The sequence below is a fragment of the Rhineura floridana genome, unplaced genomic scaffold (assembly GCF_030035675.1).
Source record: "Rhineura floridana isolate rRhiFlo1 unplaced genomic scaffold, rRhiFlo1.hap2 scaffold_24, whole genome shotgun sequence".
NCBI classification, from domain to species: domain Eukaryota; kingdom Metazoa; phylum Chordata; class Lepidosauria; order Squamata; family Rhineuridae; genus Rhineura; species Rhineura floridana.
The window spans coordinates 130,853-158,087 of record NW_026902527.1 but is presented as its reverse complement, the minus strand read 5'-3'; the positions used below and the strand labels follow the sequence as shown (position 1 = coordinate 158,087).

The window sequence follows — 27,235 nt, the reverse complement described above, 5'->3', positions numbered from 1 at the left end:
CTAGGGGTAAGAACAAGCGCTTTGCCCTGAAGTGTGCCTAAATGGTGCGTATATATATATTTAACCCAAGAAAGGCAGGTCCAAACCAGACTAAAGGAAAGCGTGATTTTATTGAGAAAAAGAGTAGAACAGCGTTACAGAATTACTTGGGTGCGTGGCAGCATTAATCATTGATATCCTAACCCATTCATAACTTTAAACTAAAGAGATTAAAGGACCCTATTACTCTTAAAAGTAGGAATGATTACCTCTCCTAGGCCCTGAGTGGGCGGCTGAATACAGCTGAAGCTATGTGGAAGAGCTCTGGTCCAAAACCAGGAAGGAATCTCTTGGTCTCCAGGGTTTGCACCAAGACCCAGAGTCTCCCCGGTTCTGTCCCTGCAGTCCCGCCATGCATTCCTTGAGAGCGTAGCACACAGGGTGGAGCTCTGATCTCTCTGCCCCCCCTTCTCCTTCTCTCTCTAGATTCAAGGCTCATTTTTAAAAGACTTTTTCCACTCTCCCCCTCCTGCAAAGGAGGGGACTGGGAATCTGCTGATTTTCTGCGTGTGTGTGTGCCTGCATGAGAGTTTCTTACTGACCCTGAAAAACTAAGGCTCCTTAGAATGAACAATGGAGGATTCTACGGTGAGTGAGGGAAGTCTGCCAAAGAAGAAGATAACATTTATGCCGTAGCTTTTGGTTAATTCTGTTTCTTAACGCTGCCCTTGTTGTTCTTCGCACAACACCTGTGGAACTCATAACCAGCCATACCAGTGGGGCAGGGGTGTGAGAGGTGGGGGTGGGAGTTATAGTTCCTGGCCTTGCACCTCCTGGGTTCCACTTGAACCAAAAGGGGTTAGCCAAGCAATCGTAACACTTCTTTGATGAGAAGTAAGGTAGCTACTCTGACTGAATCTCTTTCCACACTCCAAGCATCGATAACATTGGTCCCTTGTGAGTTCTTTGATGTTGTGTAAAGGAGCTACTCCACCTGAAGGTCTTTCCACACTCAAGGCATTTATAAGGTTTGTCCCCTGTGTGACTTCTTTGATGCAAAGTAAGGTTTCCACCCTGACTGAAGGTCTTTCCACACTCAAAGCATTTATAAGCTTTGTCCCCTGTGTGACTTCTTTGATGCAAAGTAAGGGCGCTACTCTGACTGAAGCTCTTTCCACACTCCAAGCATTCATAAGGTTTTTCTCCTGTGTGAGTTCTTTGATGCGAAGTAAGGTTGCTACTCCACCTGAAGGTCTTTCCACATTCCAAGCATTTATGAGGTTTTTCCCCTGTGTGAGTTCTTTGATGCGAAGTAAGTTGGCCACTCTGACTGAAACTCTTTCCACACTCCAAGCATTCATAAGGTTTGTCCCCTGTGTGAGTTCTTTTATGACTACTAAAGGCACTACTGTCACTGAAGCTCTTTCCACACTCCAAGCATTCATAAGGTTTGAAGCCTGTGTGAGTTCTTTGATGCAAAATAAGCTGGCTACTCTGACTGAAGCTCTTTCCACACTCCAAGCATTTATAAGGTTTGTCTCCCGTGTGAGTTCTTTGATGAGAAGTAAGGGTGCTACTCTGACTGAAGCTCTTTCCACACTCCAAGCATTTATAAGGTTTGTCTCCTGTGTGAGTTCTTTGATGTGAAGTAAGGGTGCTACTCTGACTGAAGGTCTTTCCACACTCCAAACATTTATAAGATTTGTCCTCTGTGTGAGTTCTTCGATGCGAAGTAAGGTTGCTACTCCACCTGAAGGTCTTTCCACATTCCAAGCATTTATGAGGTTTTTCCCCTGTGTGAATTCTGTGATGCAAAGTAAGGGCGCTACTCTGACTGAAGCTCTTTCCACACTCCAAGCATTTATAAGGTTTGTCTCCTGTGTGACTTCTTTGATGCGAAGTAAGGGTGCTACTCTGACTGAAGCTCTTTCCACACTCCAAACATTTATAAGATTTGTCCTCTGTGTGAGTTCTTTGATGCGAAGTAAGGTTGCTACTCCACCTGAAGGTCTTTCCACATTCCAAGCATTTATGAGGTTTTTCCCCTGTGTGAGTTCTTTGATGCGAAGTAAGTTGGCCACTCTGACTGAAACTCTTTCCACACTCCAAGCATTCATAAGGTTTGTCCCCTGTGTGAGTTCTTTTATGACTACTAAATGCACTACTGTCACTGAAGCTCTTTCCACACTCCAAGCATTCATAAGGTTTGACGCCTGTGTGAGTTCTTTGATGCAAAATAAGGTGGCTACTCTGACTGAAGCTCTTTCCACACTCCAAGCATTTATAAGGTTTGTCTCCCGTGTGAGTTCTTTGATGAGAAGTAAGGGTGCTACTCTGACTGAAGCTCTTTCCACACTCCAAGCATTTATAAGGTTTGTCTCCCGTGTGAGTTCTTTGATGCGAAGTAAGGTGGCCACTCCGACTGAAGCTCTTTCCACATTCCAAGCAGTTATAAGGTTTGTCTCCCGTGTGAGTTCTTTGATGCGAAGTAAGGTGGCCACTCCGACTGAAGCTCTTTCCACACTCCAAGCATTCATAAGGTTTGTCCCCTGTGTGAGTTCTGTGATGTGAAGTAAGGTGGCCACTCTGACTGAAGCTCTTTCCACATTCCAAGCATTTATAAGGTTTGTCTCCTGTGTGAGTTCTGTGATGCAAAGTAAGGGTGCTACTCATACTGAAGCTTTTTCCACACTCAAAGCAGTTATAAGGTTTGTCTCCCGTGTGAGTTCTTTGATGAAAAGCAAGGGTGCTACTCTGACTGAAGCTCTTTCCACACTCAAAGCAGTTATAAGGTTTGTCTCCTGTGTGAGTTCTTTGATGCGAAATAAGGTGGCCACTCCGACTGAAGCTCTTTCCACACTCCAAGCATTCATAAGGTTTGTCCCCTGTGTGAGTTCTGTGATGCAAAGTAAGGTGGCCACTCTGACTAAAGCTCTTTCCACATTCCACGCATTTATGAGATTTTTCCCCTGTGTGCGTCTGTCGCTCCTCTTGTCTCTTTGCTCCATCTTGACTCCTCAGTTTCTGCTCCTGCATCTGCTCCTCAGCTTTTTCCAGTGATACTTCAGATGGTTCTCCCTCAGCCTTGACTCCCCAGATGTATCCTGATGGAATGAAAAGGAAAGGAGATAAAATGATGTGGATAAATCCTGTGAATATATTATGATTTGTTCTTTGAAAACATATTTCTGGGAGTTCTGTTGACATCAGAGTTTAACTGTCGAAGCTCGACGCCTTGTACGGAGTTATTTTAGCAGTAGGTGCTTGGACATGTAGTGAAAGCGGGGAGGGCAACTCCCACCCACTGTCACTATGTAGTGAAAGGCTTGAGCCCACCAGCTGTCTGCCTTCACCATCCCAGGAGTCAATCCCCAGCTTTGGGCAATTGATCCCAGCAAGTCCTGCTTTGACAAGGTTGTGCATGCTCACACCAACCCTGCAAGGTAGTAACTGCCACCACCCTTCTAGCTGGTTAGCACTCTGGGGCGAAGGGAACTGCAGAGCCCAGTTAAAACACCAGAGCTTCTCAGGAGAAGAGTATGGATGCACTCCTTGTCCCTTCTAAAGTCTCAGGTAAAACATTCCTCTGTTACACGGTAGTTGTAGTTGAATGGCAAGGACTGAATTTAGGAACTAAACCCCCTCTCTGGAGTGAACACACGTTGGTTAAGATAATTAAAATTTATTAAAAAGAAAATAAGAAAAGCATAAAAGTTTTACAAATAAGAAAGAGGTACACCAATAAATTTTAGTAGCAATTTAGATCCTTTTACCAGACTCCCAAAAAGTTAAGGTTTAAAAAGGAATACAGTAAGAGACTTTTGGCACAGATTACAATCACAAAAGCTTCCTAGCCTAAGCTATACTTACAGACCATAAGATCTGCAGATGAATAGCCTTCCTCCCCTCAGGGAACTTGCGTGTCAGGATGAAAAAGGAGCCACAACAGAACATCACCTATGCAATAGGCTGATCCTCCGAAGTGGGACAAAAACGCAAACTTCTGAGCCCCTTGTTATGGAAGAAATCTTGGCTCAGCCGGAGACAATTAACCAATTGACATTTTCATCAAAAGGGATTGGGATTACCAAATTTGAGACTTTATTTTGCTGCTTGTTGCTTAGTCTCGATAAAGGAATGGATTGTATTGAGGAACAAAAGATTATTGGATTTGGAGGGTCACAACCTGAGTGGGGATGGCATGGATATCTATGGTATGATAAAGTAAAAGTTAATGTGGATTCATTTTATAATCATTTTATAAGACGTCCTTTGTTGAAAATATGGAATAAATATAAAACAAGGTTTTTTTCAAAAATACCACTATGTGTTTCAAGTCAAGAAGCATTTTATAGAAGAGAAATGGTTGGAAAAGAGAAATGGTTAACTTACCAAGAACTATTAGAAAATGTGCATGGAGAATATATAATGATGGAGAGAGAACAACTAATAAAGGAAGGATATAGTTCTGAATGGTTTGCCTATTTACAATTGTTAGAAAGATACAAATTGGATAAGAAAATGTTTGGGTTTGAAATAAATCAATCTGATTTTGAAATAGGTTTGTGTACAAATGATGAATGCATAATTGCAAAAATGTATAAATTTTTATTAAAAATGGACATGGAAGAAGAACAAGTAAAAGAGTGTATGGTTAAGTGGGCAAAAAATTTTGGTTATAATATACAAATGGATCAATGGGAAAATATGTGGAAAAAAGGTTTGAAATTTACATTATGCTATAATCTTAAAGAAAATTTTTATAAAATGATGTATCGTTGGTACATGACTCCAGAAAAGTTGTCAAAAATGTATAGTAATGTTTCTAATGTATGTTGGAAATGCAAACAACAAGAAGGATCTTTTTATCATATGTGGTGGTTGTGTAAACAGGCAAAATTATTTTGGGCACAGATAGGTAGGATGATGCAAAAAATCTTAAAGATAAATATTCAGTCAAAACCAGAATTTTTTTTATTGGGTTTTATGGATAAACAAAAGGAAAAGAAATATGGAAGAATAATATTATATATGATCACGGCAGCAAGATTACTATATGCACAAAAGTGGAAAATGGAATCAATACCAACAACGGAAGAATGGCTATTGAAATTAATGGACTTAGTTGAGATGGATAAATTGACATGCCTTCTCAGAGAAAAAACGACAGATACATTTCTTAAGGAATGGAAGCCTCTTTTGGACTTTTTGTTGAAAGAAAAAAATGAAATGATGATAATGGGATTTGACGATTAATTAAGATAGACTTTGGAAAAAAGTGAATTTTGTATGTTTCAGGAGACAGGTTTGATATATATTATATACTTATAGCTGATCTGTAACAAATCGGAAGTCAAGTTTTTCTTTTTATTTTATTTTGTTGTATTGTTTTTGTTGTTTGATTTTATGAAAACTTGAATAATAAAAATTATTACAAAAAAAAAGACATTTGCATCAAAAGGATGAAAAAACTATGTTCCCACGGCACCTGGCGCCTCCTCTTGGTTTCCCATTACAAACTCAAGGAGTTTGACAGCCTTGACAGAACCAGGCCCCTTCTGCTGATCAGGAGGTGCTAAGCTAACTGTCAGCCGATAGCGCTGTGTTGTAAAATCACCAAGTCACAGTGATGGGGGGAACCAAAGGTTTAACTGCTTGCCAGCAGGTTAACAAAACAGATGTCAAGGGGGAAAATCCCCACAAGGCTTTGGTGTTCAGCCATTTTAAATGCAGGCCAGGGTAAAGCTGGCAAGCTGGCATGACAGAACACAGGTTGTGAAAAGAGATGCAGAGAGAGACGACTGTCATAAAAATCTGCTCTTGTTCCTCCATTTAAGGTGGACAGCCCAGTACTTATAATGGGGAAATATTATATAGCCATATGATGGGGAATGAAACATACATAAGCAAGTTATATTCTTCTATAAAACCACTTGTATTCAAAAAGGTTCATAACATATTAATAGTTTTGTGAAAGCAAGACTCTTTTTTTCTTTTAGCGCAGTCTTCCCTGACTCTGCTGGTTTGTCCTTTAGATAGTTTGGTAGACAGTGCTGGGGAGGAGTCAGTGGTCGTGGTGCACGTTGGCACCAACGACATGGGGAAATGCAGCCGTGAGATCCTGGAAGCAAAATTTAGGTTGCTAGATAGGATGCTGAAAGCCAGGACCTCCAAGGTGGCTTTCTCTGAAATGCTACCAGTTCCACGCACAGGACTAGCCAGCCAGGCACAGCTTTGCAGTTTCAATGCGTGGATGAGACAATGGTGTCGGGTGGAAGGGTTCGGATTTGTTAGGCACTGGGGAACATTTTGGGACAAGCCGGGCCTGTACAAAAGGGACGGGCTCCACTTGAACCAGAATGGAACCAGACTGCTGGCACTTAAAATTAAAAAGGTACCAGAGCAGCTTTTAAACTACTGAGGGGGGAAACCCGACAGGAGCTGAGAAAGGTCCGGTTCGGAATAAACCTCCCCCCTGGGATAAAAACCAAAGAAATGATGAAATTTTAAAAGGGGTAGGCCTAGAAGTAGGCATTGTGAGAGCAGGGGCACAGGATATAAATTCAGAAGAGCAAAATTACCACAGGCCAAACCACAAGTGCCAAAGACACTTAAAGAGAGACACTGCTTACAAGTGCCTGTACGCTAATGCTAGGAGCCTCCGAACCAAGATGGGAGAACTGGAGTGCTTGGTCTTAGAGGAGAGCATTGATATAGTGAGCATAACAGAGACCTGGTGGAATGGAGAAAACCAGTGGGATACGGTTATCCCTGGATATAAACTATATCGGAAGGACAGGGAAGGACGTATTGGTGGCGGAGTCGCTCTATACGTGAAAGAAGGCATTGAATCCAGCAAGCTTGAAACCCCCAAAGAGGCAGACTCCTCCACAGAATCGTTGTGGGTGGTGATACCATGCCCCAGGAGGGACTTAATACTGGGAACGATCTATCGTCCCCCTGATCAAAATGTTCAGGGAGACCTTGAGATGAGATATGAAATTGAGGAAGCATCCAAACTAGGAAATGTGGTAGTAATGGGTGACTTCAACTACCCAGACATAGACTGGCCGCATATGTGTTCCAGTCAGGACAAAGAAGCAAAGTTTCTAGATATTCTAAATGACTATGCCCTAGACCGGTTGGTCATGGAACCGACCAGAGGGATGGCAACCCTGGACTTAATCCTCAGTGGGGACTGGGACCTGGTGCGAGATGTAAGTGTTGTTGAACCAATTGGGAGCAGTGACCATAGTGCTATTAAATTAAACATACATGTAAATGGCCAATTGCCAAGAAAATCCAACACGGTCGCATTTGACTTCGAAAGAGGAAACTTCACAAAAATGGGGGGATTGGTAGAAAGAAAGCTGAAAAACAAAGTCCAGAGGGTCACATCACTCGAAAATGCTTGGAAGTTGTTTAAAAACACTATATTAGAAGCTCAACTGGAGTGCATACCGCAGATCAGAAAAGGTACCGCCAGGGCCAAGAAGTTCCCAGCATGGTTAACGAGCAAAGTCAAGGAAGCTCTTAGAGGCAAAAAGTCTTCCTTTAGAAAATGGAAGTCTTGTCCGAATGAAGAAAATAAAAAAGAACACAAACTCTTGCAAGAGAAATGCAAGAAGACAATAAGGGATGCTAAAAAGGAATTTGAGGAGCACATTGCTAAGAACATAAAAACCAACAACAAAAAATTCTATAAATACATTCAAAGCAGGAGACCATCTAGGGAGGCGATTGGACCCTTGGATGATAAGGGAGTCAAAGGTGTACTAAAGAACGATAAGGAGATTGCAGAGAAGCTAAATGAATTCTTTGCATCTGTCTTCACAGTGGAAGATATGGGGCAGATCCCTGAACCTGAACTAACACTTGCAGGAAGGGATTCTGAAAAACTGAGACAAATAGTGGTAACGAGAGAGGAAGTTCTAGGCTTAATGGACAATATAAAAACTGACAAATCACCAGGCCCGGATGGCATCCACCCAAGAGTTCTCAAAGAACTCAAATGTGAAATTGGTGATCTGGTAACTAAAATATGTAACTTGTCCCTCGGGTCCTCCTCCGTGCCAGAGGACTGGAAAGTGGCAAATGTAACACCAATCTTCAAAGAGGGACCCAGAGGGGATCCTGGAAATTACAGGCCAGTTAGCTTAACTTCTGTCCCTGGAAAACTGGTAGAAAGTATTATTAAAGCTAGATTAACTAAGCACATAGAAGAACAAGCCTTGCTGAAGCAGAGCCAGCATGGCTTCTGCAAGGGAAAGTCCTGTCTCAGTAACCTATTAGAATTCTTTGAGAGTGTCAACAAGCATATATATAGAGGTGATCCCGTGGACATAGTGTACTTAGACTTTCAAAAAGCTTTTGACGAGGTACCTCACCAGAGACTTCTGAGGAAGCTTAGGAGTCATGGAATAAGAGGAGAGGTCCTCTTGTGGATAAGGAATTGGTTAAGAAGCAGAAAGCAGAGAGTAGGAATAAACGGACAGTTCTCCCAATGGAGGGCTGTAGAAAGTGGAGTCCCTCAAGGATCAGTATTGGGACCTGTACTTTTCAACTTGTTCATTAATGACCTAGAATTAGGAGTGAGCAGTGAAGTGGCCAAGTTTGCTGATGACACTAAATTGTTCAGGGTTGTTAAAACAAAAAGGGATTGCGAAGAGCTCTAAAAAGACCTCTCCAAACTGAGTGAATGGGCGGAAAAGTGGCAAATGCAATTCAATATAAACAAGTGTAAAATTATGCATATTGGAGCAAAAAATCTGAATTTCACATATACGCTCATGGGGTCTGAACTGGCGGTGACCGACCAGGAGAGAGACCTCGGGGTTGTAGTGGACAGCACGATGAAAATGTCGACCCAGTGTGCGGCAGCTGTGAAAAAGGCAAATTCCATGCTAGCGATAATTAGGAAAGGTATTAAAAATAAAACAGCCGATATCATAATGCCGTTGTATAAATCTATGGTGCGGCCACATTTGGAATACTGTGTACAGTTCTGGTTGCCTCATCTCAAAAAGGATATTATAGAGTTGGAAAAGGTTCAGAAGAGGGCAACCAGAATGATCAAGGGGATGGAGCGACTCCCTTACGAGGAAAGGTTGCAGCATTTGGGGCTTTTTAGTTTAGAGAAAAGGTGGGTCAGAGGAGACATGATAGAGGTGTATAAAATTATGCATGGCATTGAGAAAGTGGATAGAGAAAAGTTCTCCCTCTCTCATAATACTAGAACTCGTGGACATTCAAAGAAGCTGAATGTTGGAAGATTCAGGACAGACAGAAGGAAGTACTTCTTTACTCAGCGCATAGTTAAACTATGGAATTTGCTCCCACAAGGTGTAGTAATGGCCACCAGCTTGGACGGCTTTAAAAGAAGATTAGACAAATTCATGGAGGACAGGGCTATCAATGGCTACTAGCCGTGATGGCTGTGCTGTGCCACCCTAGTCAGAGGCAGCATGCTTCTGAAAACTAGTTGCCGGAAGCCTCAGGAGGGGAGTGTGTTCTTGCACTCGGGTCCTGCTTGTGGGCTTCCCCCAGGCACCTGGTTGGCCACTGTGAGAACAGGATGCTGGACTAGATGGGCCACTGGCCTGATCCAGCAGGCTCTTCTTATGTTCGGAACTACCTGAATTCAAAAGAAGTGATAACACTGTAAAAATGGATTAGATGTAAAAAAAGAATTGCAGTAAAATGTTTAGCTAAATTTCTTTACTCATGTGCTGGAGCACTCAGCTCATGCTGAAAGGGGACTTTCATGTGAAGCACTGTACGTTCCCAAATGCACGAGAACATGATGCAGAAAGCACAGTACCTATGCAAGTACCTACGCATTGCCTATGCCATGGCTATGCCAATAACTGTGCAATACTATAATGCCTATGTCATCCTGTGTCATCCTGATGAGTTAAATTCTGATTGGTAGATGCTAAAGTCTTTGTCCTGAAATGTATGAAAAACCCAGGCAAACAGTGCCAAGTTGCAGTTCTCCACCCACTAGGTGGGAAACTGACCAAGACTCTGTCTTCAATTTTTATATACAAGGACCCCCAGCAAAAGATCCCAGTGGAGGAAAATTTCTCCAACAGTTATGCACAGCTGGAATTTACAAACTTAGGATGTATCCTGTCTGACAGGAACATGGCCCTTTCCACTGCCCAGAGGGCAGCTCACATCCCCTCTCTCCCTCCCTCCCAAAATGTTAGCCCCCTGTTACCTACAACACAAGATAGTGCTGGAAGATGAGACCCCCAGGACAGATGGCACTCTGTGAGCTACTGGGGAAGAACAATGGACAAGTATGCATAGTGCTATGACTAAGGATGCAGCTGGGTCATGGCTGAAAGGATGCAGCTGGGTCATGGCCGAAAGGAAGCCCAGAGGCTGATGCACACAATGTGAAAAGAGAGTCCAGAGTTGTGCAACATACACAATAGCAACACGGAATGTGAGAAGCATGAACCAGGGAAAGTTAGAAATTGTCAAGCAAGACACGGAACACATCAACATTACAATAGTTGGTGTGATTGAATTGAAATGGATGGGAAAGGGACATTTTCAGGCAACTATACAATATTTTATGTAGGAAATGAGAAGAGGAGGAAACTGAGAACAGAGAACAGAGGAGGAAACTGAGAGATCTTATGCAGAAGTACAGGAAGAAATTAAAGGGAAATTTAGGCCAAGAGTAGGGATGTTGAATAATCAAGATGGGAACACACTGACTGACTGAGATGAAATAAAAGGAAGATGGAAGCAATACACTGAAGAACTCTATAAAAGAGATGCAAGATGACAGATTCTTTCACGGAGGAACCATATGATGAAGAACCAGAAATTTTAGAATCTGAGGGGAAAGCTGCTCTTAAAATACTTGGAAGAAACAGATCACCAGGAATAGATGCCATACCAGTAGAGTTGCTACAAGCTACTGAGACTGAATCTGTCAAAATTTTGAGAAAACTTTGTCAACAAATATGGAAAAGAAAACAATGGCCCACAGACTGGAAGCGTTCAGTAGACATCCCAACTCCAAAGAAAGGGAAGCCCAGGGACTGTAGTAGTTTTTGAACTATTGCCTTAATATACCATGCAAGGAAAGTAAAGACTCTTACCATACGTGGAGAAGGGCCAGATGTTGAAGCTAGTTTTAGAAAGGGAAGAGGTACCACAGATTGCATTGCAAACATAAGCTGAATAATGGAACGGACCAAGAAATATCAGAAGGAAATCACACTGTGCTTTATAGATTATAGCAAACATTATATGTGTGTATGGTTTAATACTGGAAATAGTTTAATTTTATTTTAACGTAGACTTTGTATGTTTTTAATTATATGTATTTTTACCTGGAAGCCGCCATGAGTTCCAGTTTTGGAAAACAACGGGGTATAAATAAAAGCACAAAAGCAGGACTACAGCTGAACGTCAAGAGACTGAAGTAATGACAACAGAAGATTTATGTAACTTTAAAGTTGTCAACAAGGACACTGAACTTGGCACAGGCATTAACCAAAGTGGAGACTGTGTTGTCCTTATGTTAAAACCTGTAAATATGGTAAGTGCGGGTTTATGAAGGCATATACGGTAAGTGAATTGAATGAGAGGGGGGAGAGCATGGGTTGGAAGGCTGGAGAATGCTGGATGAGGTGTGATTTGGATGGGTTGGTTGGCAGAGTTCTGACGGAGGGTTGGGTTATATTTGGCTGATATTTAGACAGTATATATATGACCAGAAACATAAAGAGTGACACTATGTGAAACCATACGCTTGTTAAACATTCCTAAAGTAATCTTGTTATTTCCTGGTGTTAGCAAAGAAATACTTTTATTGGTTTACCAAATGCCTGATCCTTGGCTGGGGAAATATACAGACCAGAAGGGAAGGCAGGGTAATTACCAAAGCTGAAGGGAAACTGTATCTAATGGTGGCAGCAGTGAAGGGCGATATTGTAACATCGTCAAGTATCCAGAGCAACCCAGGATTGTATGCTTTCTAGACAAAGATACAGGGGGGTTGTGGACAGCAAGGGCACCCAAAGTAAGAAGCTATAGAGAGACTGAAGCAAGGTCTCTAGCAGTCTTGTTTACAGGGAGTGGCTGGTGGTGCTGCCTAGCAGTGGGATCTTGTGAGATCTGTGCTACAGCGGAGTGAGAAAAAATAAAAAGGACAATCCTGACTGGTGGTGTCCTGAGGTGGTGCCTAGTGAAAGGCGGTAGCCACAAGCAGGTGGGAACCTGACAGGTGGAGCCAAAGGTTGGGATAGTCACAGAGACAATAGTCAAGAAATCAGAATAAGTCTTGGACTGGGGAGGGTAGCTCTGAGAAAAGATCCTCAAATGCAAAGATGGATCACCGAACACCAAAGTCCAGATCTTTCAGACCATGGTATTCCCCATCTCTATGTATGGATGTGAAAGTTGGACAGTGAAAAGAAAATCAACTCATTTGAAATGTTGTGTTGGAGTAGAGGTTTGTGGGTACCATGTACCGCGAAAAAGACAAATAATTCGGTGTTAGAACAAATTAAACCAGAACTATCACTAGAAGCTAAAATTGTAGTCGTGGTCATTGGCAAGGTACCGGTTCAGAGCCAAACCTCTCCTGAATGAACACACACTGGTCAGTAGAGATAACTTTATGAAAGAATAAAAGAGGTGCACAGTTACAGCAGCAAAATAGGTCCTTAATATCAACATCCAAAAAGGGCAAGGTAAAACCTAGGGAGTTCAGCCACAAGAGAAAAACAAGAAAACTATCTAACCTAGTCTAATACAGGTAGACAGTTGCACAGCCCCCCTTTCCTCAGAGAGAGGAACAGTCAGGAGAGGTGATGCAAAATGGAACCTCAGCAGGAAACATCAGGTAGGCATGATGGGACCCAGGAGAGGAACGAAAGCTAAGGTTGGAGCCCCATACTTATGGCAAGCTGCCCAGCAACAGGCCGGATCCAATTAAGCAATCCGGAAATTTCTTCATGAAAAAAGGGCCCATCAATCACCGGCCAAATGAAACATCTTCCCTAAAACTTCCCAGACATTACAACCTTGATGGAGCCCAGCTTCTACTGAAAAGGTGGTCTTAGGGTGGGCCTCTGAGTATCCACAGCTGGGAAATAAAACTGCCAACTCATAGCTCTAATACAGAAACGAAATGTTAACCTGTTAAGATCCCACATTAACAAATGAAACCCCACATTTTTTTGCTATACAACCATCTTGAATTCAGGTTTTCATGACACTTTGGACACCTCATGAGAAGACAATAATGCTGGGAAAAACAGAAGGGAGTAGAAAAAGAGGAAGGCCAGACAAGAGATGGATTGATTCCATAAAGAAAGCCACAGACCTGAACTTACAAGATCTGAACAGGGTGGTTCATGACAGATGCTCTTGGAGGTCACTGATTCATAGGGTCACCATAAGTCATAATTGACTTGAAGGCACCTAAGAAAAACAAAGTTGGCAACGAGGACATTGAACTTGTCAAGGATTATCAATACCTTGGCACAGTCATTAACCAAACTGGAGACAATAGTCAAGAAATCTTGGACTGGCAAGGGTAGCTACAAGAAAAGATCTTCAAATGCAAAGATCCATTTGTGATGTTCCTGTATGTGAATGTAATGTAAATATGGTAAGTGCAGGTTTATTATAGGAAATATGGTAAGTGGAGTGAGTGAGAAGGGGGAGTACATGGGCTGTAGAATGCTGGAGGATGATTGGCTGTGTGTTTGAATGGCTGAAGGTATAAATGAGAGGATGACAGTTGAGTCACGGTGGTGGGTGTTGGACAGGGTGGTTGTAGACAGGGAGGTTGATGTGGAGAGTAAGAGGTGGCTGTTGAGAGATTGGATTAGGAGTTCTGAAGCGAATATTAGGAATTAGGAACATAAGAGAAACATATATGAAACCATATGCTTGTCAACGAAATCTATAAGTAATCTTGTTATTCCTAGTGTTATCAATATACCTTTTCTTGGTTTACTTAAAGCCTGATTCCTTAGCAGGGGTGTACAGACCAGGGGGGGAGGCAGAGTAACCAAGGCTGAAGAAGAAATGGTGGCAGCAGTGAAGGAAGAGATATTGTCTCAACATCCAGTACCACAGAGCAACCCAGAGCTGGGAGCTTCATAGGCAAGAGGCTTCAGGGGGGTTGGGAATTACCGATACACACAGACAAAAGGTATCAAAATAGCCAGGAAGAGACTAAGGCACAGTCTAGAGCAGTATTTCTCAACCATTTTGTTGTTGTTGTTGTTGCTGGACTACAACTCCCATCAGCCCCAGTCAGCATGGCCAATGGTCAGGAATTATGGGAACTGTAGTCCAGCAACAAAAAAATAAAAAAGGTTGAGAAACACTGGTCTAGAGGCTATATTGGGTACACAGAATGTTGGGTAGTGTGGCCTAGCAGGGGGATCTTTTGAGATCTGTGCTATTTATTTATTTATTTATTTAAGTTTATATACCGCCCGACTAGCAACAGCTCTCTGGGCGGTGAACATTAAAAATACAATAAAAATAACACAAAACTGTACACAAAACTGTACAGTCTAAAATCAAAATATAATAATTTAGAATTAACAGGAATTAAAATGCCTCAGAGAAGAGAAAGGTTTTAACCTGGCGCCGAAAAGATGATAGTGTCGGTGCCAGGCGCACCTCCTCGGGGAGACCATTCCATAGTCCGGGGGCCACCACTGAGAAGGCCCTAGATCTTGTCACCACTCTCCGGGCTTCCCTATGAGTCGGAACCCGGAGGAGGGCCTTCGTAGTAGACCGTAGTGTACGGGCCGGTTCATATCGGGAGAGGCGTTCCGACAGATATCGTGGTCCCGCACCGTATAAGGCTTTATAGGTAAGTACCAACACTTTGAATCTGGCCCGGAAGCATATTGGAAGCCAGTGCAAACGGGCTAGCACAGGTGTTATATGCTCAGACCGCTTAGTTCTTGTTAGCAGTCTGGCTGCCGCATTTTGCACTAGCTGTAGCTTCCGAATCGTCTTCAAAGGTAGCCCTACGTAAAGCGCATTGCAGTAGTCCAGATGCGAGGTTACCATAGCATGTACCACTGATGAGAGGTCCTCCTTACTCAGATAGGGACGTAGCTGGGCTACCAACCAAAGTTGGTAGAACGCATTCCGGGCCACCGAGGCTACATGAGCCTCAAGTGTGAGGGAACAGTCTAAGATGACTCCCAGACTACGCACCTGTTCCTTTAGGGGGAGTGTAACCCCATCCAGGACAGGGTATATATCCACCATCCGATCAGAGAAACCATCCACCAACAGCATCTCAGTCTTGTCAGGATTGAGTCTCAGTTTGTTAGTTCTCATCCAGTCCATTGTCGCAGCCAGGCAACGGTTCAGCACGTCGACTGCCTCACCTGAAGAAGATGTAAAGGAGAAGTAGAGCTGCGTGTCATCAGCATACTGATGACAACGCACTCCAAAACTCCTGATGACCGCCCCCAGCGGCTTCATATAAATGTTAAAAAGCATGGGAGACAGAACCGAACCCTGCGGGACCCCACATTGGAGAACCCACGGTGTCGAGCAATGTTCCCCAAGCACTATCTTCTGGAGACGACCCGCTAAGTAGGAGCGGAACCACTGCCAAGCAGTGCCTCCAACTCCCAATTCCGCAAGCCTCTCCAGAAGGATACCATGGTCAATGGTATCAAAAGCCGCTGACAGGTCAAGGAGAATCAACAGAGTTACACTCCCTCTGTCTCTCTCCCGACATAGGTCATCAAACAGGGCGACCAAGGCAGTCTCAGTGCCAAAACCAGGCCTGAACCCCGACTGAAATGGATCTAGATAATCGGTTTCATCCAATAGCGCCTGAAGCTGGTCAGCAACCACACGTTCCACGATCTTGCCCAGGAACGGAACATTGGCTACTGGTCTGTAGCTGCTGACATCCTCTGGGTCCAAGGAAGGTTTTTTCAGGAGTGGTCTCACTGCCGCCTCTTTCAGACAGCCAGGGACCACTCCCTCTCGTAAAGAGGCATTAATCACTTCCTTGGCCCAGCCAACTGTTACTTCCTTGCTAGTTTTAATTAGCCAAGAGGGGCAAGGATCCAGTACCGAAGTGGTCGCACGAACCTGTCCAAGCACCTTGTCCACGTCCTCGAGCTGAACCAACTGAAACTCATCCATGCTAGATCGGAGAGAGGTAAAATAAACACGACGATCCTGATCAGGGTGGCCAGAGGTAGGCTACACATCATAAGGTGGGCCTGACAGAGGTGAGACATCACTAGTGGTCACAGAGAAAGGAGGGAACATCACAGCATCACCGATCACCAAAGTCAAGATCTTTCAGACTATGGTATTCCTGTTCTCTATGTATGGATTTGAAAGTTGGACAGTGAAAAGAAAAATCAATTCATTTGACATGTGGTATTGGAGGAGAGCTTTGTGTATACCATGGACCGTGAAAAAGACAAATAATTGGGTGTTAGAACAAAGTAAATCAGAACTACTATTAGAAGCTAAAATGATGAAACTGGGGTTACCATACTTTGGACACATCATGAGAACAGCTGATTGACTAGAAAAGACAATAATGCTGGGGAAAACAGAAGGAAGTAGAAAAAGAGGAAGGCCAAACAAGAGATGGATTGATTAGAGGAGACACGATGGAAGTATATGATCACATCACACCTTTAAAGCACATTCAACACAAATGTAAAGCACATGGCTTCCCCCAACGAATCCTGGATAATAGTTTTTCCTCACTGCGCTACATTCCCAGCACCCTTCATAAACTACAACTCCCAGGACTCTTTGGAGGAAGCCACATGCTTTCCATGTACAGTGTGGATGTGCCATAAAGAAGCGTGGTGTGGAGAAACTGGATAACATCCTCTGATTTAGTAGGGAACTTACACCTGGAGTGTAGGAAGAGAGAGCAGGAAGTAGCTTCCATGACTTTGCACCCATTTCAGGAGAAACGTCACTCACTAAACAGTTTGTCTGCCAGGCTACCCCAGAACAAGGAGGGCAGGGCCACCTTTCTGCTTTCCTGAATTAAATGGCGACCTTAATTCTAACAGAACAGGAAACTGGGGAGGGCTGGCAGAATGGAATTAATGGCAGAATAACCTCACTATTCGACTATCCCAGCTGAACCACAGGAGAAAGGAGGACAGATGAAGAAGCGGCCCATTCAGCGCACTGGTGTCTCCTTAGCTCTGTTCCAACAATCAAGCTTCCACATCTGCAAAGCTTAAGGCCCTGAAATTCATCTCCAGACCCACAGATGTTCCCCGGGCAGAGCTGCAGCCTCCGATCGGGAGGGTCTGTGGGGAGGGGCGCTTCAGGGGGTCCTCGCCCCCTTCCACCCTCCCCTCCTTGCCTACCTTTGTCTCCAGGCTCCCCCCGCGCAACCCCGCTGGCCAACATCGCTGCGCACGAAGAGGGGCTCCTCCGGCGCTCCCAGCCTCCCTTTCTCGCAGAGAGGCGAGGCAGGAAAGGGAAGTCCCTCGTTTGCGCTCCTTCCTCCGGCTCTGTTGTCCTTTGTTAACCCTTCAAGAGCTCCCGGCAGAGAGAGGCTTCTGAACGGGTGGGCCTGGGGAAGTGATCAGGCTCCACTCCGGAGCCTGGAGCCCTTTGCGGTCGGCCAGCCGCTGGCTCTGGACAGCTGAACCTTCTCTTGAGGCTGCTCTTCCAGCGGGCTGAACGGATCGTCCTTGCCCAGCAGTGGAGGCCACTCCTGCTCAGAGCTTGGAAAAGTTACTTTTGGGAACTACAACTCCCATCAGCCCAATCCAGCGGCCATGCTCCTGCTCTTATCCCACCAGTGAGCTGCCTGCCTGCGCCGGGTTGTCAAGGTTTTCTCCGGGAGGTCGCTCTGGGTCCCACAGGAGAGGGAGCGCGCCAAGAAACAGGCGCAGGGATGAGTGGAGCTATTCGGAGCGGGAAACTTTGGCTGCCATAAGTTCCTCCCTCCAATCCCAGCTATGCTGCTCCCCCTTCCTGCCTGCAGCCTCCAAGCCCAGGATCTCCTCTCCTCCACCTGCCACCCAGTCCTTTCCAACTCCCTCCCCAGAGGGATCAGCCTTTCCAGCACGTGTCTGCCAGAGCAGAGGTCTGAGGCCAGCTGCAGGGATCGCAGCAGGCATCCACTGGGATGCCACTTAGAAAGCTGGGAGCAGCGGAGGTTTCAGCTCCCTGGACACCTTCTGGGAAAACCCGGAGTGGATTTCACTGCCCCACTAACTGGGAGGTTTTGTTTGCCCATCCTGGGGGGGACCGTGCCTCACCACTCTTCTGGAGAGAGACCCACTTTTGTCCTGTTGCAAAGCTTGTTATTCTGCCCCCTTTCCCACCAAGTATCCTTAGAACCATAGAGTTGGAAGGGGCCTGAAAGGCCATCCAGTCCAGCCCCCTGCTCAAGGCAAGTATCCAAATTAAAGCATTCCTGAACGGTGACTGTCCAGCTGCCTCCTGAATGCCACCAGAAGACATATTCATCTAGTCTCCCTCTCCCTCAGCATGAAGTCTTACGCCTCAATGGTAGCTAGTTCGTTAGAGATAGACCATGTTCCCATCAAGCATGCACATCCAACAATAAAGAACCTTTCTTCTTGTCTTAAGTCTCAGTGTGACTTTATCCAGGAAAAGGTCAGCTACTTCACATCAGTATTCACACACAGAGCTCAACGCATCTGCTGTTTCTGCTGCTCGGCTAACACATATAACCAGTCCTCTCCAGTTGTGGCCGTTGTTTTTAAGATTCTTTCCAAAATACAAAGAAGGAAACCCAGAATAATCAGAATTACATCTTGCTAATTAATAATAGAAGGTAGAGCATTTAAGAGATGTTTTCTGCTTATGTGCAGGTCAGCATATATGCAAGATCCGCTGGAAACGAGGTGATTTTCTGTGTATTCCATCCTAATATTACTGCTGAGGAAAGGCTTTGATAAATGTTCCTGAAGATGTCCCCAGTTTGTAGAGGAGATCATATTGCACCAATGAAAATCCAATGTTTTCGTTCTGCCTTTACCTCATTTCAGGTGGTCATTTTCTTTTATTTTTGGCAGATGAAACTATGTATGTTACACCAGCATTAGCTCTTTTAAAATTATTGGGAGGAATAAAATGAGAATGGCTGCTTGCAGGGTCATAATAATAACCAAACCCCAGAAAATGGAGATTTCAGGATGAGGCCCCCTCATCCGGTGACACACAGGGCAGGGCCTTTTCTGTGGTGGTGCCTACCATGACAATACACATACAGAAATAAGGCAGGGGCTGAGTTTTCGGTACCTCTCATGGCACTAGAACTCATGGACATGGAAAGATGCTGGATGTTGGCAGATTCAAGAGAGAGAAAAGAAAATTCTTCACACAGCATATAGTTAAATTAATTTTTAGGGAAGAAAGCTGTTTCAAGACAACAGAGGGCGGCAGTGGCGTCACTAGGGTTGGTGTCACCCGGTGCGGTAACTCATGGTGTCACCCCCATGGACCTCCTCCCGTACCAGACCATACAGAATCCTTAGTAGTGTTTTTTGTACTAATGTTACTCGCAAATCGTAATTCCCGTATATCACTGAATGTAATGGCAATAGTAGTGACATGAACTAGCAAAATTAAAATTACACCTTTAAATTACAATATTATACGCACAGCTAAAATTCTTGCTCTTATTACTAATGGGAGTTAATTATCTTGCATATGCCCATAGTAAATTTTCAGATACTTTCAGACCCTCAGCAATTTTCAAGGGGTCTATGTAGAAGAAAAGTTTGGGAATCCCTGGAATAAGACACCTGCTTATGTCCCTATGCTGCTCCCACCCCTCATTTAGGTGCCTGGGATGCATGCGTGTGGACACACCTCCTTACAATTATGGAAAGTGATTCTTAATCATAAGTCTCCAGACACAAAGTTACATAGGTATTTATCAGTTGTTTAGTAGAAAATTCAGAGCTGCAGGGTCCCTTCATGATAGTTACAGCCACGTACACCCTTTTTTGCTCCTGGATTAAGAATGAGATCTTTGTTAATGCATTCTCTCACAACAACAAACATCTCTAGGAGCCAATCAGCATGAAAATGGAGAGCGTTAGCAACTGAGATTGGCTCTGATTGGCTCCAATCTGCAGAAAAGGCAAGGAAGCATATTAGAAGTATCTTCTCAGTGACTAACACACTCCCTTTTCATGCTGACTGTAGGATGCTTGGAGACATAGGGACCCTGATCCCAAAGAAGCAGAGGGACTAAGACCCCCTGGGTGACTACCCTCCTGGTGCTTATGGACATGACCGTAATATATTTTGTGACGTGCAAGTTCGATATTATTTATTAAGTGTGTTTAGGATTACATTGATGGCATTCCCAAATATGTACTTTCACACAGACTTTGGTTTTCCATAACACAATGTTTGTCCAACCCTTCACACTTGGGGGGGGGCACTACTTGCACATCCCTTCCATAATAACATCAAAGTTGGATACACCCCTGAACCAAGACCCAGACAAAAGGGCACTCAAAACAAACAGGTAATTACAGTGGCTGAGTAGATCTTGAACAGTGGTTATACTGACTGGGCAGCCACTGTCCTTCACATTTTACAAAATACTTTTTCCTATACAAAGATTAAATTTCTGTGTATGAAAAAGTAATATATGAAGTGGTCTCAATAGTGAGAAAAGTAAACAAGTGAATGGTGATCCAAATGTTTTTCATTCTCCCGTTATGAAGCTAGCTGCCAGATGACGTATCACCTTCCCTACGCATGCAGCGTAGACTGAAAAAACAGCACCCAAGCCACCATTCAATACGTGCACCTGTTCTTTCCAACATGAATCTACAGGTCTCAAAAAGTAATGTGTGACAAAGTCCTCAAACACCTTATAACATGCCTCAAACATGGTCTCTTGTTCTACCAGCAGGCCTTCACACCATCACTTTGCCAAAACAAGCACATTAGACCAAGCATACATCCTTCACCATCTTATAAATAAAGCCATTAAAGGCCTGTCTTCATCACTCTATGTAGCATTTATAGATTTTGCGGCAGCTTTCGATTCGGTAAATAGACAGCTTCTATGGCACAAACTAGCCCAATCCAATATAGATAAAAGACTGAGATGGCTCATTAAATCACTTCACCAGTCAAACCTTACAAGAGTACGTCTTGGTAGAAATGGGGCCCTTTCTTGTACTATCCCAACCTCTAAAGGTGTGAAGCAAGGCTGCATATTGGCTCCTTTCCTATTTAACTATTTTATTAATGATATAATCCCTACTCTGTCCTCTCTCAAGTTTTTTCCCCCTTCTGTTGGATTGGATAAAATTTCAGTTTTATTATACGCAGATGATTTGGTACTTTTTTCTTTAAACAAGATTGGCCTTAAAAGAATGCTAGCAAGTTTAGAAGGATATTGTAAAGTAAATCACCTCCAGGTCAATCATTCAAAATCAAAAATTATGGTCTGTGGAAATCACAGGAAGGCCAAAAATGTCTGGACTTTGAACGGAATAACTTTAGAACAAGTCCAGTCTTATAAATATCTGGGTATAAACTTCTCCCATACACTTTCATGGAAATCCCAGACCGAGGATACCAAACTTGCAGGTTCCAGATTACTTGGCCAACTAAAAAATTTTTTTTACACTCGAGGAGGCCATTTGATTGCTCCAATGTTGAAAATTTACGCAGCCAAAGTCCTATCTAAATTACTCTATGGGGCTGAAATGTGGGGTTCCTCTCTTAAAGCATCCTTGGAGCCCCTGCAAAATGCCTTCTTGAAACAGCTTCTGGGACTCCCGCGGACTACTCCTTCTGCCCACGTAAGGTTCGAACTGGGTATCCACTCATTGTCTGCCAAAATTGATTTGGCAGTTTTAAGATTTACGAGGAAGATTTTGCTGCTTGATCATTCATCAGTCCTCAAAAGTTGCTGGCATGAACAACTACAAAAAGGTGGTTGGGCCCAATCTACTATGGCTCTATTGGAACACTATAACGTTACCGATAGCAACTTAAAAATCTTCTCTCCCAAGGAGTTACGCAATTGGGTCTTTAACCAGGACGAGGCCCAAGATAGGTGCCGCATAACGGCTTCTCCGTATTCATATTGGTTCCCTCTCTTTAAAACAAATCATGTGATCGCTCCCTATTTTACTATTTTACATTCTCCTATGAAATGTAGAGTTTTTACTGAATTGAGATTTCAGACAATGATGACAGCAGTTTTGGAAGGACGATACAGGGGCGTTCCGAAACATCAACGCTTTTGCATTTGTGGAACCGGGGAGATAGAGGACCTCTCCCATTATTTACTGTATTGCCCACTCTACAATGCGCCGAGACACAAATTCTTAGAACAGTTTATAATGCCCAGGGAGGCTTTTAGCCCTGACATTCTAATAGCAGATTTATTGGCCGACAATATCAAAGAGGTTACCTTAGCCGTCGCAAATTTTGCGCTGGCAGCAAAGCACATTAGAATTCATTTTGTCAATCCCAATAGTGACAAACTTTGAATAATTCTGAGATCTTCTGTATACATAAAATGCTGTTTTAAAATGTTGTTTTATATTTGTATAGTATGTTTTGCAATGGCCTATGGCTAGAAGCAATAAAGTTCTTCACTTTGCCAAAACATAAGGATAGGAAAATTGCTTTTAGGGAGGTTCACAATTATGATTTCCTATCTATTTAATCTAAAAATATTTAAAATATATAGAAACAGCCAGGGGCTAGAGGGAGCCCCAGCTGACGAAGCGTCAAGGCGAGTTAAGCAGCAGAGCGAGTTTGGCAGCAGGGCGAGGAGGCCAGGGCCCCCCACTCTGCCCGTCCGTTCCGTAACCTCAACTAAACCGCAGTCTCCAACCCATTGACGTAATAAACCTCAAACAAAACTATGCAGGTAAGAAGCCAGCAGGCGTGTGGGGGCTTTCCAGTGTTTTGCACAGCCTGCAGCATGTACGACTATCTGCCTGTTGGACAGAAGTCGTGGGTGTGCTCTCGGTGCAATGAGCTCCTTGCTCTCCGGGAACGACTTCATTTCCTTGAGGCCAAGGAGGCCAAGCTGAGAGAGTCAGAGAGGTGTGTGGAGGAGGCCTTAAGGGACGTTATAGCTGTGTCCCACTCCAGCGATGATAGCTCTCCTGCTATCATGGAGAACGATGGTCTTGGGGAAGGAGAGCATCCAGCTGAGGAAGAGGGAAACGATCCCTTAGAAGGGACCCATTCCTTGGGGGATGAGCAGCTATCCTCTCGTGCCGAGGATATATCTCCAGAGGGTGGAGGGATTCTTGTAGTGGGTGATTCGATCATTAGGAACATAGACAGTGGGGTGTGTGATGGGCGTGTAGACCGCAAGGTGTTTTGCCTGCCTGGTGCGAAGGTTGCGGATATCGCCCGTCGTTTAGATAGTTTGGTAGACAGTGGTAGACAGTGCTGGGGAGGAGTCAGTGGTCGTGGTGTGTGATGCCCTTCCCTGGCTCTCCCTGTCAGGTTCCTACCTGCGCGTGGCTACTGCCTGTCACTAGGCACCACCAGGGACTCCACCAGTCCGGACTGTCCTTTTTTATTTTTTCTCTCCCCGCTCTAGCACAGATCTCAACAGATCCCCCTGCTAGGTAACCACCAGTAACGTCCTAATACTAGTATTCCCAGAGACTCTGAATACTGGTATTGTTATTCTCTTCACCGCTGCCACCATTTGTTACAGTTCCCCTTCAGCCTTGGTCATTACCTTACCCTCCTTTCTGGTCTGTGAAACCCCAGTCAAGGATCAGGCCTTTGGTAAACCAAATTAAGTATTTATTACAGATAACAAAGCTAACAAGATTAACAAGATTTCTTCTTAAGGCACATAAGCATATGGTTTTACTCAATACTAATCCGAACTCCACCTCCCTCCTTCTCCACTCTCTCCTGGCAAAACAACTCTCTCAAACCCCACCAAGCAACCCACTCAGTTCTCTTCTCCCCCCCCCCGATTCCACTCACACTCTTCCTTTTATACATTCAGCCATTTTAAACATTCAGCCAATCATCAAGCATTCTACTGCCCATTCACTCCCCCTCTTTCACTCCACTTACCATGTATCTTCTAAACAACTAACACTTACCATATATACAGTAATATAGGAACATCACATTTTCCCCCCCTTAAACAACGGCAGAGTATTATTCCTGTTCCAGGATTTATACGTCGCGTTAACAAATAAAAGTCTCTATGGGGAAAATGTCTTTCTTTGTTCCTCCGTCTGGTCACGTCACTGCAGTCCCAGCCATTTGTCTGGAAAGTCCATCGGCCAGTACATTGTCCTTGCCTTTGATGAACTGGAAGTCCACTTGATAGTCCTGTAGGGCCCAGGACCACCTCTGCAGCATAGTGTTATGGTTTTTCATAGTCTGCAACCATAACAAGGCCCGATGATCCGTAGTCACTGTGAATCTTCGTCCCCACACGTATGGGCGCAACTTGTTCAGTCCCCACACGACCGCTAGGCACTCTTTCTGGACCGACGAATAGTTTTTCTCCCTCGGCGTCAGCTTGCGACTCAGGTACGCCACTGGATGTCTGGTGCCTTCTCTCTCCTGTAGCAAGACGACTCCCAGCGCCAGGTCCGACGCATCTGTAGCCACGATAAATGGTTTCTCATAGTCTGGTGCTATTAATATGGGTCCTTGGCACAAGGCTTGCTTCAGTAGATCAAAAGCCTTCTGACATTCATCCGTCCATACCACACGCTCAGAACACTTCTTCTTTGTTAATTCATGCAAGGGGGTTGCTATTTCCCCAAAATTTCTCACAAACTTCCTATAAAATCCAGCCACACCCAGAAATGCCCTTACTTGTTTTTTGGTTAAGGGGATCGGCCACGCTTGTATTGCCTCCACCTTGCTCCATAAGGGGGTGATTTTCCCACTCCCCACCTTATGTCCTAAATAGATTACTTCCTTTAGTCCAAACTGGCATTTCTTAGCTTTTATTGTGAGGCCTGCTTTTCTTAAGGCCTCCAATACTGTTGTCAGGTGTTGGACATGCTCAGGCACCGACTTGCTAAAAATGGCCACGTCATCGATATAGGCCACTGCAAAATCTGACATGCCTCGCAACACAGTATTGATTAGCCTCTGAAATGAACTTGGTGAGTTCCTTAGTCCCATGGGTAAGGTCACAAACTCATATAACCCATCTGGTGTACTGAAGGCAGTTTTGGCTCTGGATTGCTCATCTAGTTCCATTTGCCAAAATCCTTTACAGAGATCTAGTGTAGACATAATGGTTGCTGCCCCCAATAACTCTAACATAGCGTCTACCCTAGGCATAGGATACGCATCTGGGACAGTAATTTTATTGATTAGCCGATAATCAATGCAAAACCTTGTCGTTCCATCTTTTTTCGGAACCAGGACAATACTTGAGGCCCAGGGACTGATGGATTCCCTGATCACTCCTAATTCCAGCATCTCTTCCACCTCCTTTTTGATCTCATTCAAAACTTTCCCATTCACACGGTACGGAACAGATCTGATTGGGGCATGATCTCCAGTATCAATGGAATGTATAACTATACTGGTTCGGCCAGGTTTGTTGCTAAAGAGATTCCTATAGGTTTTCAAAACTCTCAGAATCTCTTCTTTTACTTCCTCCTCTACCTCCTCTGACCATTCCACTTGATCTACCCCTCCTTTGTCTTTGCTTTCCTGTACCAAATCTGGAAGTTCAGACCCACTTCCCTCAGGGAATAAGGTAACTTGCAACTGTGCAAGGTAACTGTGTCAAGCCTTTCTCTGATGGTATATGGTCCTTCCCAGTTAGCCTGTAATTTGTCATGTTTCCTGGGTATGAATGCCATAACCATATCTCCCACATCATACACACGTTCCCTGGCTGTTCTGTCATACCAGTAACGTTGCTTCTCCTGTGCTTGACTCAAATTCTTTTTCACCACTTCCATCATTGATGTTAATTTATTGCAGAACTCCAATACAAAATCTACTACAGATGTTTTGTACTCTCCCAGGGTTCCTTCCCATTAATTTTTTAATAGTTCCAAAGGTCCCCTCACTTTTCTAGTAAACATGAGTTCAAAGGGTGAGAAGCCTGTTGACTCCTGAGGGACTTCTCTGTATGCAAATAAGAAGCATCCCAAACGTTCATCCCAGTCTTGTGGGTGATCTTGAACATAGCTTCTGATCATGCCCTTCAAAACTCCATTGAATCTCTCTGTTAACCCATTAGTGGCGGGATGGTAAGTAGTGGTCTTTAGATGTTTTAGACCACAACATTTCCACATACATTGCATCACTTCTCCCATGAATACACTGCCTTGATCCGTCAGCACTTCATGAGGGAAACCCAGCCTCATAAAGATTTTTAATAAAGCCTCTGCCACTACAGGGGCTTCCACGGATCTTAGTGCTTCTGCGTCTGGGTACCTGGTGGCAAAATCCACCACCACCAATAGATATTTCTTGCCATGCCTTGTGGGTTTGGAAAAAGGGCCCACCAAATCTATTCCCACTCTATAAAAGGGTTGTCCAATTATAGGAAGGGGCTTTAAGGGTGCCTTAGTCTTTACTCCACTTTTCCCCACCTTTTGTCATATTCCACAAGATAGACAATGTTGTTTTACATCTTTGGAGATGTTTGGCCAATAATAGTGTGCAGCCAATCTCCTCTTGGTCTTTTTTATTCCCAGATGTCCTGCACATGGGACATCGTGGGCTACCTCTAGCAATCTGGTTCTGTATTTGCTAGGTACTATTAATTGCTTCACTGGTTCGCATTCATCCTTTCTCTCAGCAGGCATCCACAGTCTATATAAAATCCCATTCTCACACACAACTTGATTCCTCAGTTTGTCAGTGAAAGGAATCTGTTGGGTCAGAGCTTGTTCCTTTATCTGCTTCAAACGTATATCTTTATGCAGCTCTTCCCTGAATTGCTCTGCTTCTTTCTTATCAGCGACCACATGATACAGTTTGTCTCCTTCAGCAGGCCTGCTAGTGGTTGCTATGGTGACCTGAGGCTGGTTAACAGATTCCACCCTGTTTGTTTCAGCCCCCCTTAATATGGCTTCTTTTTCTCTGCCAAGTTGCTGTCTGGTCACTACATAGATCTTTCCTTGGGCGCCCATTACATCCCTTCCCAGTATTACTGGTTCTTGTTGCTGGGCATTAATGCCTACTTTATATCGGCCCTCTCGGCCTCTCCAAGTCATTTCCACCAGGGCCACAGGCAAACTTTCTGGTTGACCCC

At 44.1% G+C, this 27,235-nt stretch overlaps 1 protein-coding gene across 5 annotated transcripts; it reads right to left on the bottom strand.

Annotated features, from left to right (window-relative positions):
* Positions 1 to 91: 91 nt before the first annotated feature.
* Positions 92 to 17,439, bottom strand: LOC133375416 (zinc finger protein 850-like). Of its 5 annotated transcripts, XM_061606989.1 has the most exons (3): positions 17,355 to 17,433; positions 16,096 to 16,150; positions 92 to 3,083 (listed from the first exon to the last, which is right to left on the bottom strand). In XM_061606989.1, the coding sequence occupies exon 3, from the start codon at positions 3,013 to 3,015 to the stop codon at positions 883 to 885; it is 2,133 nt and encodes a 710-aa protein (XP_061462973.1). In that variant the 5' UTR covers positions 3,016 to 3,083; positions 16,096 to 16,150; positions 17,355 to 17,433; the 3' UTR covers positions 92 to 882. The 5 variants fall into 5 exon arrangements, with proteins under 5 accessions (XP_061462973.1, XP_061462972.1, XP_061462976.1 ...); XM_061606988.1 differs by lacking the exon at positions 16,096 to 16,150 and having other exon boundaries at positions 17,355 to 17,439; XM_061606992.1 differs by lacking the exons at positions 16,096 to 16,150; positions 17,355 to 17,433 and adding an exon at positions 15,199 to 15,256.
* Between the last annotated feature and the right edge of the window lie 9,796 nt (positions 17,440 to 27,235).

Bases quoted from the DNA above. Each gene is read 5' to 3' on its own strand.
- LOC133375416 (XM_061606988.1), bottom strand. From the start codon at position 17,397: ATGTTGGCCAGCGGGGTTGCGCGGGGGGAGCCTGGAGACAAAG. The intron at 3,084-17,354 runs GTAGGCAAGGAG...TCATTCCATCAG, and splicing joins GGGGGAGCCTGGAGACAAAG to GATACATCTGGGGAGTCAAG.